The 11,655-nt window shown below is 67.0% G+C and overlaps 2 protein-coding genes across 5 annotated transcripts; both read right to left on the bottom strand.

The window, feature by feature from the left end:
* Positions 1 to 428: 428 nt before the first annotated feature.
* IRF7 (interferon regulatory factor 7) lies at positions 429 to 3,800 on the bottom strand. 2 transcript variants are annotated; one of them, XM_061203935.1, is made up of 9 exons: positions 3,594 to 3,800; positions 3,021 to 3,339; positions 2,775 to 2,937; positions 2,473 to 2,680; positions 2,093 to 2,151; positions 1,791 to 1,995; positions 930 to 1,457; positions 731 to 849; positions 429 to 644 (listed from the first exon to the last, which is right to left on the bottom strand). In XM_061203935.1, the coding sequence occupies exons 2-9, from the start codon at positions 3,038 to 3,040 to the stop codon at positions 477 to 479; spliced, it is 1,470 nt and encodes a 489-aa protein (XP_061059918.1). In that variant the 5' UTR covers positions 3,041 to 3,339; positions 3,594 to 3,800; the 3' UTR covers positions 429 to 476. The 2 variants fall into 2 exon arrangements, with proteins under 2 accessions (XP_061059918.1, XP_061059919.1); XM_061203936.1 differs by lacking the exon at positions 3,594 to 3,800 and having other exon boundaries at positions 3,021 to 3,420.
* A 940-nt stretch (positions 3,801 to 4,740) lies between these two features.
* CDHR5 (cadherin related family member 5) lies at positions 4,741 to 11,086 on the bottom strand. Of its 3 annotated transcripts, none has more exons than XM_061202344.1 (15): positions 10,920 to 11,086; positions 10,666 to 10,841; positions 10,234 to 10,284; positions 9,004 to 9,096; positions 8,761 to 8,862; positions 8,565 to 8,675; positions 8,292 to 8,462; positions 7,845 to 7,935; positions 7,609 to 7,706; positions 7,302 to 7,502; positions 7,084 to 7,197; positions 6,923 to 7,007; positions 6,318 to 6,836; positions 5,589 to 5,797; positions 4,741 to 5,270 (listed from the first exon to the last, which is right to left on the bottom strand). In XM_061202344.1, exons 1-15 carry the CDS (start codon positions 10,972 to 10,974, stop codon positions 4,839 to 4,841), a joined length of 2,508 nt encoding a protein of 835 aa, XP_061058327.1. In that variant the 5' UTR covers positions 10,975 to 11,086; the 3' UTR covers positions 4,741 to 4,838. The 3 variants fall into 3 exon arrangements, with proteins under 3 accessions (XP_061058327.1, XP_061058328.1, XP_061058329.1); XM_061202345.1 differs by having other exon boundaries at positions 5,589 to 5,794; XM_061202346.1 differs by having other exon boundaries at positions 6,318 to 6,818.
* Positions 11,087 to 11,655: the final 569 nt, after the last annotated feature.

The following is an 11,655-nucleotide window of genomic DNA, read 5'->3' as shown; positions in this document are numbered from 1 at the left end:
GATTCCCTTGTCTGCTCCTTGTGTTTTGTAAGTAATCACTCGGGTTTACACTTAGGTCCACCACCTCCCAGGCAGAGCAGTGTTGGCGGGTCTCGAAGGCCAGGGACAGGCCTTGGGCGCAGCACAGATGGAGCCCTGTTCACGGCGGAGGGGCCCCAGGTGCTGCCCCCTCTGGGGGCAGGGGGGAACATGTGTCCTGAGGGGCCCTTGTGCTCTTGGAGCAGAGTTTGTTGGCTCTAAAGCGTGGCCTGAGTTTCTTCACTGTGAAGTCAGGAGAGTGGGGGTGCACAGGAGGCCTACGTGGCGGGTGGGGGGGGGGCAGGGGGCTCCCTTCCTGGGCCCACAGGTCACGGGCTTCCCGTGAAGTGGGGTGAGCCTCGCATCCACAGTGCCCCTCCCAAGCCTGCCCCTGGTCAGGACACCAGCACTGGTTCTTGGGACCTTTTTATTAGACCGGGAGGGGTTGGGGGACCAGCCTAGCCGGGCTGCTCCACCTCCATCAGGAAGTGCTCCAGGAAGTGCTCCAGATCATCATAGAGGCTGTTGGAGCTGGACAGGCAGAGGCTGAGGCTGCCGCTGTCCAGAGAGGACGCGCCTTCGCGCTGCACGCCCTCCAGGTATGCCCGGCACAGCCATGGCTCCAGCTGCGGGGAGGGCGCGGTCAGGCGGGGGGAGGGCTGTGTGCAGCCTCCCTCCCCGCCCCCCCCACCCCAGGGACCCTCCACCTCACCTTCACCAGGACCAGGCTCTTCTCCTTGGGCCTCCCCACTGACAGGTCCTGCCCAAAGCCCAGGTAGATGGTGTAGTGAGGGGAGCCCCGGCGCCGGCAGGCCTGAAACTCCCCCAGTTCTGCAAAACAGGGCTTTGGTGAGGGGGGCGGTGGGGGGAGGCGGGGAGGCCCTCAGCCCCAGGGCAGGTGCATCACTGACCTTGGAAGAAGGTGCCCAAGTCAAAGATGGGGGTGTCGCAGTTCCGGGGCAGCAGGCGGGCGGGGGTGGAGGGGCTGGCCGAGCCCAGGGGCCCTCCCACCTCCCAATAGACCTTGCACTTGCCCAGGCGCCGGGCCCACAGCCTGAGACCCCGGAGTTCCAGCTGCAGGCCGGGGGCCACGTGCTGCAGCAGCTTCTCTGTGTAGTGGAGCTGCTTCTGGTCAGGCAGCTCGGCGGGGCTAGGAAAGGCTACTTGCTGGGGCTCTGAAGCCCCACCACCTACACCGGGGGGGCCGTACAGGAGCACACAGCTCGGGCGCCCCACCACCTCCTGCAGCACTGTTCGGCCCTTGTACGTGATGGTCAAGTCCAGGGCCCCCAAGCTGGGCAGTGTGTGCAGACGGAGGTGTGAGCAGGTGGGACCAGCCACGTGCAGAGGCCCTGCCATCAGGGTGCAGGCACTGGGGGAGGCTGCGGTGCAGGGCTCCGCCTCTCGGGGCTGCCAGGGGGCTGGAGGTGGGCCTGTGTCTGGAGAGGAAGGCAGGCCTGAGCTGGCACTGGAGCCGCCAGCTCCTCCCTTTTCCTTCCACATGTCCCCTAGCTCCTGTTACCTGGGCCTGGGGCTGTGGCACCACATTCACTGTGGCAGACACAACTCCCAAGCAGGGAGCTCTGGACCTGAGGAGGCTCAGCTGTACCCAACAGGGATGGTGGCCCACCTCTGGCCAGCACCATCCCTGCTGGGCACCCCCCCCCCTCCCCCGGGCCCTCTCTCTCCAGGGACTCTGCTGTCCTGCCTGTCCCTCCCCTTGGCACACAGAACCCTGCAGAGCAGAGCATCCCCCTCCAACAGCCCCTCACCAGGAGCCTCGGGGGCTATCGGCGCCACCCCACACGCAGCTTTCAGCAGATGGTCCTCCAGGCAGCTCTGCTGCAGAGCCTGCAGCAATAGGTCCCCAGCATCTCCAGCTGGGCTCGGGGCACAGGGCTCGGGGCTCAGTCCGGCCAGCCCATGCCCCAGCCTCTCGCCAGCATCTGCTGCCAGGTGTGGCCCCCGAAGCCCATCCTGCAGGAGAGGACAGTCCCAGCATAAATAAGCAGCTCCCCAGCCCCAGTGAGGGGGCAGCCCCAAGGTGAGATCCAGGAGGGCAGAGTGACCTTACCCTTGTAGGTGGGGTATCTTCAAGGGCCTCGTCCTCCCCCTGGCTAATGCCTGGGCTTTCTGAGGGAGAATTAGGGTTGGGGGGAACACTGGACCTGAGACTCTGGAGTGGGACACCTAGGTGGGAATCCCTGGGCAGCTCCTCAAAGCTGAACCGCACTTCCCCTTCACTGGTCCCAACAGGCCCATGAGCTTCCTCCCAGCGATCCCCAGTCCCCCACCTAGCCGCGCCACACGCCCTCACCCCGGCCCCGCCATCCCCCAGCAATCTGGCACCAGCCTCTCCCGTGCCAGTTTTCTAAAACCGAAAATCCGACCCAGCGGCTGCTCCCAGGACAGAGCAAAGTCTCCCTGCCGGCAGCCCTGCCGTGGCCTCCTCACCTCCGCACGCCGGCTTGGGGGTGACCATGTACACCTTATGAGGGTCGGTAGGGTCCCCCGAGTTGTCTTGCAACATCACGAAGCGCCGCGTACAGCGCAGCGCGCAGCGGAAGTTGGTTTTCCAGGAAGCTCGGAGCGCACTCTCGGCGGTCGGCCGGGCACCTCCGCTGCTGCGGAGAGGCCACCTGCCGCGGGCCACGGCCCAGGCCTGGGGAGAGAGACTGAGTGGATTACGCGACCCGGACACTCGGGCCTGGGCCTGGACCGGCCCTCCCCCGCCCCGGGCGGGGCTGGGGTCCCACCTTGAAGATGCGCGAGTCGGCCTCTCCCAGGTCCTTCCGCGCGAAGTGCTTCCAGGGCACGCGGAAGCGCGTTCGGGCCGCGTCCAGCCACCGTAGTCCCTCGTAGCGGCCGCTGCTGACCTCGCCCAGAAGCCAGTCTCCGAAGAGCACGCGCGGGGTCCCCCTGCGGGCGGAGCAGCCGGGCGTCAGGGCGCGCGCGGGCCGCCGGGGGCGTGGGGTCGGCAGCGGGCAGGGCGGCGGGCTCACCCGTCGGGAGCCACGGCCATTGCTCCTTCGGCAAGGGCTGGGCGTGGAGAGAGCGGCGCTCCCTCCGCGGCGAGGGCTGGGGTCGCGGGGGCAGTCGGGGGATGGCGTAGGTGAGAGGAGGGTTCCGCGTGAGTCTCCGCAGGTAGTCCCGGGTGTTGGGGTCCCAAGTGTTGGGGTCACAGATGGAAGTTGAGGGCTTCTGGCCAAGGCGTTGCCCAGGTGAGTCCTAGCCAAGGAGGCGATGGGTGTGGCTACAGATGCGGCGGGGCCTCGGGCACACGAGGGGCCACAGGTGTCGAGCCGGCGTCCGGGCTGGGCCCTGCGGGGGCGCGACGGGAACGGCCGTAGGAAAACGAAACCGCGCGCTGCGGGAAAACGAAACCTAACCCGCCCCGCCCCGCCCCGCGCGTCACCGCGACCCCCGCCTCCAGGTCCCCCAGTTCTGGACCCGTGCCCTGCGCCGTCACCCGCGCTGCCCGCCCCCTCCTGGTCACTGCTCCGCGGAGCAAACCCGGGGTCCGACGCGGCCGTCACTGCCTTTCTCGCTCCGCGTGGGTTGGGAGTCCCGAGTACCTGCTACTGGCACCGCCGGGCCGGGAAATGTCGGCTCCGCTGGGGCTCCGGAGCAAGCGCTTTTATGGTGGCGGGGGCCGGAGGCGGGGCCGGGGCCGGGGAAGTCACGTGCTCCCGCGGGCGGGGGCGGGGGCGGCACTGGGGTCCTGGCTGCCGCAGGGCACAGCCCCTGCGGGGTCCAGCCGCTCCCCTCCCTCGCCCAGCGCTGCGAGGGGCTGGGGCGCCAGCAACCAACGTGGTGGGAGAAGCAGTGGGATAAGCTGGGGACCCCAGGGTCAGAAACAAAACCCAGCAGGTCCCTGAGCAGACGAGCGGGTGAGGGGGGTGCGTGGGAGGAGATGCAGCTGTGCTCTTCGGATTCTTACCAGTGACAGTTGTCCAGGCAAGAATACTCAAACACTGTCGAGATTAAAATATTTGGAAGGGAATCGGAAATGCCTTTTCGTGAGGAAAAAACGCCAGTGATGCATAAGGGACAGTGGCGGTGGTCGGGGCTGAAGTCCTGACTGAGGGCTGCCCCTGAGGAAGCCAGTGGAGGGGGCTCGGTCCCCAACTCCGTGGCTCTGGGTTGCGTCCACAGACTCTGTCCTGTGCACCCACTGGCCCCACCTGCTGCCTGGGGCCCAGGGCCTGCAGGCCACTGTCGCACTGGGCCAAACCTCCCCCCTCCACCCCGCACCGCCCGTCACAGACCAGCCACCTGGACCACCTGCCTCCGAAGGCGCCCCAGCGTGTTTACTGCCCGCACTGTAGGCCACAGACGCAGGAGTGTGACTCCCTGGAAGGTCCCCGGGCCCATGCTCTCCCCAATGAGTGTCCTTGAGGGTGGCTCCTGGCCACGTGGCTCCTCAGTCTCCCCCAGGGGAAGAATCTCTGTGTTGGGTCAGCCGTGGTTAGACAAGGAGAGGAACTTCCTGGCCACCAGCTGGCACCGAGCCTGGGAAGCCCCGCGGGCGCAGCAGGTGGTTTACGGGAAACAGCACCCAGCGCTCTGGGCAGGGAACGACCCCGCCCACCCCTCTCCGCCCCCACGGCGCCCCCGGCGGTCCCTCTGAGGAGGACTCAGTGCAGGGCGGGAGCGAATGGACCACGTCCTGACCACCCCCACTGGCAGCCCCTTGGGGCAGACCCCACGCGTCCCCGCAGATCCGAAAATGTCACTTTATTCTGTGCAATGGAGTGGGGGGAGAGCGACCAAGCCGACTCTGGTGATCCAGACTCGCCGGGAGAGGAGGGGCGGCTACACTAGAGGTAGATGGAGTCGGAGCCAGGCGCGTGCTGGGCACCCCCGCGCAGGCCCGCCTCTGCGCCCTCGTCGCCGCTGCCCTCGCTGCCCTCGTCGCCAGCACCGTCCACTTCCGAGGCAGGCGTGTTGAGGACCACCACGTCGGCCTCGGCCCCGATGTCCTCGCCGAACCACACCGCCTTGTAGCCACCCTCAGGCCGCCGCTCCTTGGTCAGGATGGACCTCACAGCTGCCGGGCCGTCCTCATCCAGGGCCACCGCAGGGGACTCGGGGACTCGGCGGAGGGTCTCCGGGCTGGGGGGCTTGGGTTCTGGGGGTGCAGGCTCTGGGGGAGCCGGCGGGGCGGGACTGGATGAGGGGCTAGGAGCCGGCGCCCAGTTGGCCTCGTCGGGGTTGTTGAGGAAGACCTGGTTGTCAAAGCCTTGGGGCTCCTGGGGGGCGGGCGGGAACCAGCAGTCAACCAGACCAGGCCTGGGCTCAGACCACCCCTGTTCCCCCAGAGACAGGCGGCTAGATGCTCTGCCTCTCTCTGCCCTCCTGCCCATCTTGGGACTACGGTGTGCACGCCCCGTCTCTCCTCCCCTCTGCCCTCCATCTCCCGGAGGGACTCCTGGCCTCCGCGCGGCCTCTCTCTCCATCCTGCCGCTTCTCCACCAGCCCCGCCGTCCCTCTGCTGCTCCCCGCCCTCTCTCCTGTTCTGCTTCTCCAGCGCTCCCTCTCCTGTCCGTTCCCCCACCCCGAGGCCTCACCAGCGCTTTGCCGCAGCAGCACTTGAGTCGGTGGCCATAGTGCTTGTGGACGAGCACCGTGAGGGCGATCAGCGCCAGAAGCAGCAGCGCGCCCAGCGCCCCGCCCAGCGCCGCCATGTCCACCACCGAGAAGTGCTGGTCCTCAGCGCGGCTTACAGGTGGACTGCCGTCCACTGTCGTGCTGCCTCCTCCGGTCCCGGGCGTCCCTGCTGGCAACGCCACTGCCCACTCACTGTCTCACCCCAAGCGCTCCCAGGCCAGCCCGGGGCAAGCTCGGGACACCCCAAGAGCAAGCTAGGCCTGGCCACCGGAGGTGAAGTTTGCAGGAGTGGGCACCACTGACCCCCGCCAGGGAGCCCCGATAGGCCGGGCTGCTGGGAGCGGGGAGGGGGTCAGTGCCCGCCAGTTCCAGGTGGGAGGCAGGGGGCCAACATGCCAGGCAGGGAGCTGAGGGTAGCACGGGGCCCGTGGGCTGAATGGCCCTGGGAATTGGGGGGGTCGCTGGATCCTAAGTCTGGCCTCTGCCCCACCCTCCACACACCTTCCCTAGCTTACCTCCTGGGGCCCCCCGGGACCTGTCTCTTCGCCAGACCAGAACAGACCCTCCTTGGGGTTTCGTGGTCCCCATGGTCGTGCTGGGCCGACCTGGGGTGGACCCTACCCCACAGCGACCGCCCAGAGTCCTGAGTCAGAGAGCATGAGGGTAAGTAGGGTAAATGGTTGTGCTACCTGTGGGTGGGAGGGTGCTGCTGGGCCCAGGGGACGTTGGCAGAGAGGTTCCTGGCTTCGAGGTCTGTGCTGAGCCTCCGCTGGGTGAGGCTGATGGGGGGGAGGGGCTGGTTCCCACACTGGGGAGACCCCCAGGCTTCGAGGAGGACTGCGGCCTCAGAGTTGTGCCTGAGGAGGGGTGTGGGCCGCTGTCCCCCCCAGAGCTGGTCGTGGAGGACCCCTGAGAGGGCTCAGGGGGCCGGGGGGCTTCCGACGTGGTGCCGCTCGAGGGTCTGGTCACTGAGCCCCCGCTGGGTGAGGCTGATGGGGGGGAGGGGCTGGTTCCCACACTGGGGAGACCCCCAGGCTTCGAGGAGGCCTGCGGCCTCAGAGTTGTACCTGAGGAGGGGTGTGGGCCGCTGTCTCCCCCAGGGCTGGTCGCGGAGGACCCCTGAGAGGGCTCAGGGGGCCGGGGGGCTTCCGACGTGGTGCCGCTCGAGGCTCTGGTTGTTCCTGCTGTCTCTGGGGACGTGGGGGGGCCTGGGGCCAGGGCCAGGGCTCAGGCTCGCCACTCCCCCTAGCAAGAAGCCCTCCCCGAGCCGACCCGGGGTCCCTGGGAGGCTCACCTGCGGGGGTGGGTTCCTGTTCTGAGACTCGAACCTCCACGACCGTGGTCGCTGTGCCTGAGGTCACCGTGTTCTTGGCCTCAACCTGGGCAGGAAGGGGGCTTGTCCCTCCTGGGCTCCAGCTTGACCCCTGGCCCTCGGAGATACCGCCCGCCTCTCACCTCTGCATAGAAGACCCCGGCTTGCACCGGTGAAGCGCCAGTCAGCACGGCCTCCCCGTCCATTGTGAAGTTAGAGTCGTTGGTGATCCGATACGTGATGGCCGAGTTGAGGTCCTGGACGTGGCCCCAGTGAGTCCTGAGCCCAGGCTGCTCCCCAGACTGCTCCAACCCCCCCACAGCAGGAGGCCGGGCAGACCCAGGGACCAGGCGGTGCCTACTGGGAACTCAGGATCCTGGGCCCGGATCCTCAGAGGCTGGGAGGGGGCAGCTGCATCCCTGATGGCCACGCCCACCCCGGAGCCGAGCGCCACAGTGCCGCGGTACAGGCTCTGGGGGAAGCGGGGCGGGCTCCCACTGGCGGCCCGGGCCTCCACCGTGACCTGGGTCACCGAGTAGCTGGCGCGATCTGCCTGCTCGCCCTGGGGGTTGGAGAGGCAGCATGACCAGCAGGTCCTTGAAGGGTGAGCCCTGTAGCCAGGGGCCCAGGAAGGGCCCGTGGAGACCTGGCCCTGTGCGGGCACCCACCTTGACCAGCAGAAAGAAGGTCTTGGGGCTGGGGATGCTCTTGGTCACGGTGAGGTTGCCTGTGTTGGCATCAATGGAGAACGAGCCATTCTCGTTTCCTGGGAAGACGGCGGGAGGGTTTGGCTGCAGTCCCCTCTGGAGGCCTGAGGTCCCAGGGTCCCAGCTGGTTCTGCCCATGTGGGGACGGGGGCAGGGTGTTGCATGGAGAGAGAAGTTGGGGGCTGGTGCCCACTCACCCCTGATGATGCTGTACACGATGGGTTGATTGATGCCCCGGTCCCCGTCCACGGCGTAGATGGGCCCAGGATGCAGGATGAGGGGTCCTGACTGCGGGAACAGGGAGGGGAGGGTACGCCGTGGAACTGGAGCCGTGGCCTCCACTCAGCCCCTCCTGCTCCCCTCAAGGAGATCTGGAGTAGCCCCAGGGGGCAGTCAGGGACCCAGCTCGGTCCCTGGGGTCCCTCACTGGGTCCCAGGGGCCTGGCTGGCTCTGCCCTGAGGACAGCTGGATCCTGTTTCCTCATTTGAATTTCAGAGGCCCTGTGTCCCACTTGTCACCATGGGGTGGGGCAAGATTGGTTTACGAAACATCGTTCACATTTGCTTGAAAATCACAACCGACTCTGGCCCCGTGGCAGCCAGGCCCGTGCTCATGCTGCCCTGTTCCTCCGCGCCCCCTGTACCAGTGTGTGGCCTGTGGGCACAGCCCCGTGGTACTGGGCGTGGATGCAGACAAAACCGTCAGAGTATGTGCAGGGCAGGAACCAGGGGGGCCGCAGGTCGGCGGGCTGCACCTCCAGGACCAAGGTGGCCGTGGCCGTGTGGCTGGGCTCCACGTTCTCCTCTCGCGTGTCCTGCAACAGCGCAGCCCTGCCGTCAGGCCCGGGGGCCTGGGGCTGGAGCGGCTCGGGTGGGGCCGTGGGCGTCCGGGACGAGGGCGGGAGTGGCCTGCTCACCCGGACCAGCAGCTGGAAGGTCATGTTCGGCAACCTGTCGAAGTCCAGTGACCGGTCCAGCCGCAGCTCTGGGCGGTTCGCACCCACCAAAGAGAAGAAGCCGCTGGCACCCTGGGGAGGTGGGGGACTCAGCCTGGGACCCCGGGAGGACGCACAGAGGTGGGGATGCCCAAAGGGAAGGGCTGGGGGCACTGACCGGGGTCACTTCCTGGAGGGTGTAGAACAGGATGTCATTTCTGTCGAGGTCCTGGGCCTTCAGCTCTGTCTCGGGGATGACGACGGCATTCACTTTAGCGTCCTGGGGGACGGAGGGGGGTCGGTCTGGCCACGCCCGTGACCCACAGGGTGAGACCCCCGGCCACTAGCCCTCTGCCCTCTGGCCCCCATCCCGGGCGCCAGATGCCCCAGATGGCATGCACCGCTGCTCCCTTCCACTCACCTCTGGCACCCTTTGGACCTTGACTACAAAGGGGAACCTGGGCGGGTTGTCGTTGGCATCCAGCACTGAGACGAACACCCTCAGCTGGGTCACCTGGGGGAGGGAGGAGGGTCCCCAGCCCAGCGGCGTGAGCTCATTGTAGGCGCTGGGGTGCAGTTCCCAAGACAGCTCTCTGCCTGGGGCTCAGGCGTTACAGACAAGGAACAGAAAGTAATTTTTTAAAAGCACAGAAGGTGCGAATGCCCTGGAGAAAAATAACGCAGGCACTGGGGGCGTGACCAGCAAAACCCCAAATGAGGAAAACGGCAAAACAATCGAATTTCTACAAGCATTAAGTCTCACGGAAGATCAGGACACCCATATGTTGAAAGAGACGTGAGAAAAACATCAACCAGCTGCATCGGGTGGACCTTGCTGGCCGGAAACTGTAAAAGACTGTTCTGGAGCTGGGGGTGGGGACGTTGGATGTTGCGCTGCTGAGGAGCCCCTGCCTTTTCCGGACGTGACAACACTACCGCGTTAAGAAGAAGTGGCCTTGTCTGCTAGAGGCTCTTCCTGAGATATTTGTGGGTGGTGTGCTGTGACGTCGGGCGGGGGGCACCCACGGGGCTCAGGGAGACCACGGAGCTGGCTGGTGCGAGGGGCTAGGGAGGCGGGCGCCTCTCTGAGGAGGTGACAGGGAGCAGCCGGGGTGGGGGGCTGGGGGGCACGGCGTGCCGCTGGGCCTTTATTCGCTTTATTTGGGAGGGCAGGGGCCGCTGCTTGCTTTACCGGATAGGATCGTTCTCCTGCCATTCGGAGAGTGGACTGGGGTGGGCGGGGCCAAGAGGGGAACAGATGGGCCAGCCGGAAGATGCTGGTGTCTGAGGCCCAGTCAGCCGGCAGATTTGCTGGAGGACCGGTGTGGGGAGGGGGAGGTGAGGACTGAGCTGGCAGGGCGAGGTGCCTCTGGGGGGGCCTTGGATCTCGGGGTGGGGGTGTCTGTGGGGTGTGATGTCCGTCCGGGGCCGGCTTTGTGAGTCTGCGGCTCAAGGCACAGTCTGGGCTGGAGGAAGTGTGGGCGTTGCTGGCACAGAGGTGACACTTGAAACACACCACTGGGTGAGGTCGCCAGGGAGTGACCGTGGGCCAGGCAGAGCAGGGCACAGAGGTCCAAGCCGGAGCCCTCTGACATCACGGGGAGGGTGGGGACGTGGGGGTGCCGGGAGGGGGTCTGGGGGGCGGACTCACCACAGTGTCATCCCTCTTGCACTCCAGGACTGCTTCCAGCCTTGAGTTCTCCTGCGGGGGGCAGGCAGGTGTGGGAGGGGGCGGGCCGGTGTGGGAATCATCTGGCCAGCTGGCCCAGCCCCCGCCCCATTCCACAGGTGAGGAGAGGGAGGGCGAGAGCAGCAGGTGCTGGCCCAGGGTCCCTGTTATCCGTGCTGAGTCCAGAGCGCGTCGGGGCCCAGGCAGCTTCGTCCCCCGAGGGCCCCACCCCCTCAGGGCCAGCCCTCAGCCAAGCCTGGGGGCCCGAGAGGCCCCCTGGGCAAACTGAGACCCAAAGATCCCCAGAGAGCCCTTCTCTGGGGAGGAGTGTGGGTGGCCGCCTGGGTCCCATGGAGGGTCGGCCACCCCCGCTGACCCCATGGGCACAGCCAGCCCTGGGCCCGCCATCCACACCTCGTAGTCCGGGGTCACATTGAGAAACAGCTGAGTCCCCTGGATCCGAAATGCGAAACGGGTGGACGAGGGTCCGAGGGTCACCTGCTGGCCCTCAGGGACGTAGATGTCGAGGAGGAGCTGCCCGGGACTCGTGTTCTCCTTGACTTGGAAGAAGGTCTTGTTCACAGAGCAGACTGGAAGTTGGAGAGGAAGGGTTGGTGCCGGCTAGCCCGCTGCCTGCCGCCCTGCCCCCCTCGCACTGCCCCCAGTACCCTGGGCCTGGGCCGCGGCCACAAGCAGAGGGAGCAGCAGGGCCCGAGCCCCCATCTCAGCAGGCAGGCGGCCCCGGGGGAGGGTCCGAGCCCGGCTGGCGTCTGGGACCCTCTGAGCGGCTGTGTTGCTGGCGCAGTCTCTGCCTGGGCGACCTTCGCCCCTGCCAGGCGCCGCCCCACTTTATGATCCTTTACAACCACTGCCGCTGACCAACCACAGGACTGGCCTCCACCAAGGGGGCTCCCGCCGGCCGCCGGCCAGGCCTCGCTGACTGCCAGGAGGGGCAGACCAGGTGGTTACCCGGCTGGAACCGGGCCACATGCAGGGGCTGACAGGCTCAACCCACAGACCCCAAGACAGAGGAACCCAGAGCTGGTGGGCGGGCACCGAGGGCCTGGGCGGGCTGGGGCTGGGGCTTGGGGTGGGCTTCTGTGTTTGCTGTACCTGCCCCCCAACCCGGGATGCCCCTCTGCTGGGCCCCTCTGCCAGAACCCTCGTGGACGCAGCTCCTAAGGCGGTCCGGGAGGTTCAGGCCACAGGTGTTCCCCTCCGGGCCCACCTCCTCTCCCCGAGTTAACCCTCTAGGTCTGGAAGGGAAAGGCTATATGTGTCCTAGGGACTCCCCTGCCTGTCCCAGAAACAAGCCGGCTTCTTCCAGGGGGCTGGGCGGGGTCACAGTGACAAGGATGGCAGTGCTTCGGGGCAGCTGGCAGCTGGTGGGGGGGGACCCTGGGT

The sequence above is a fragment of the Eubalaena glacialis genome, chromosome 10 (genome assembly GCF_028564815.1).
Source record: "Eubalaena glacialis isolate mEubGla1 chromosome 10, mEubGla1.1.hap2.+ XY, whole genome shotgun sequence".
NCBI classification, from domain to species: domain Eukaryota; kingdom Metazoa; phylum Chordata; class Mammalia; order Artiodactyla; family Balaenidae; genus Eubalaena; species Eubalaena glacialis.
This window is presented reverse-complemented; position numbering and strand designations above follow the sequence as displayed.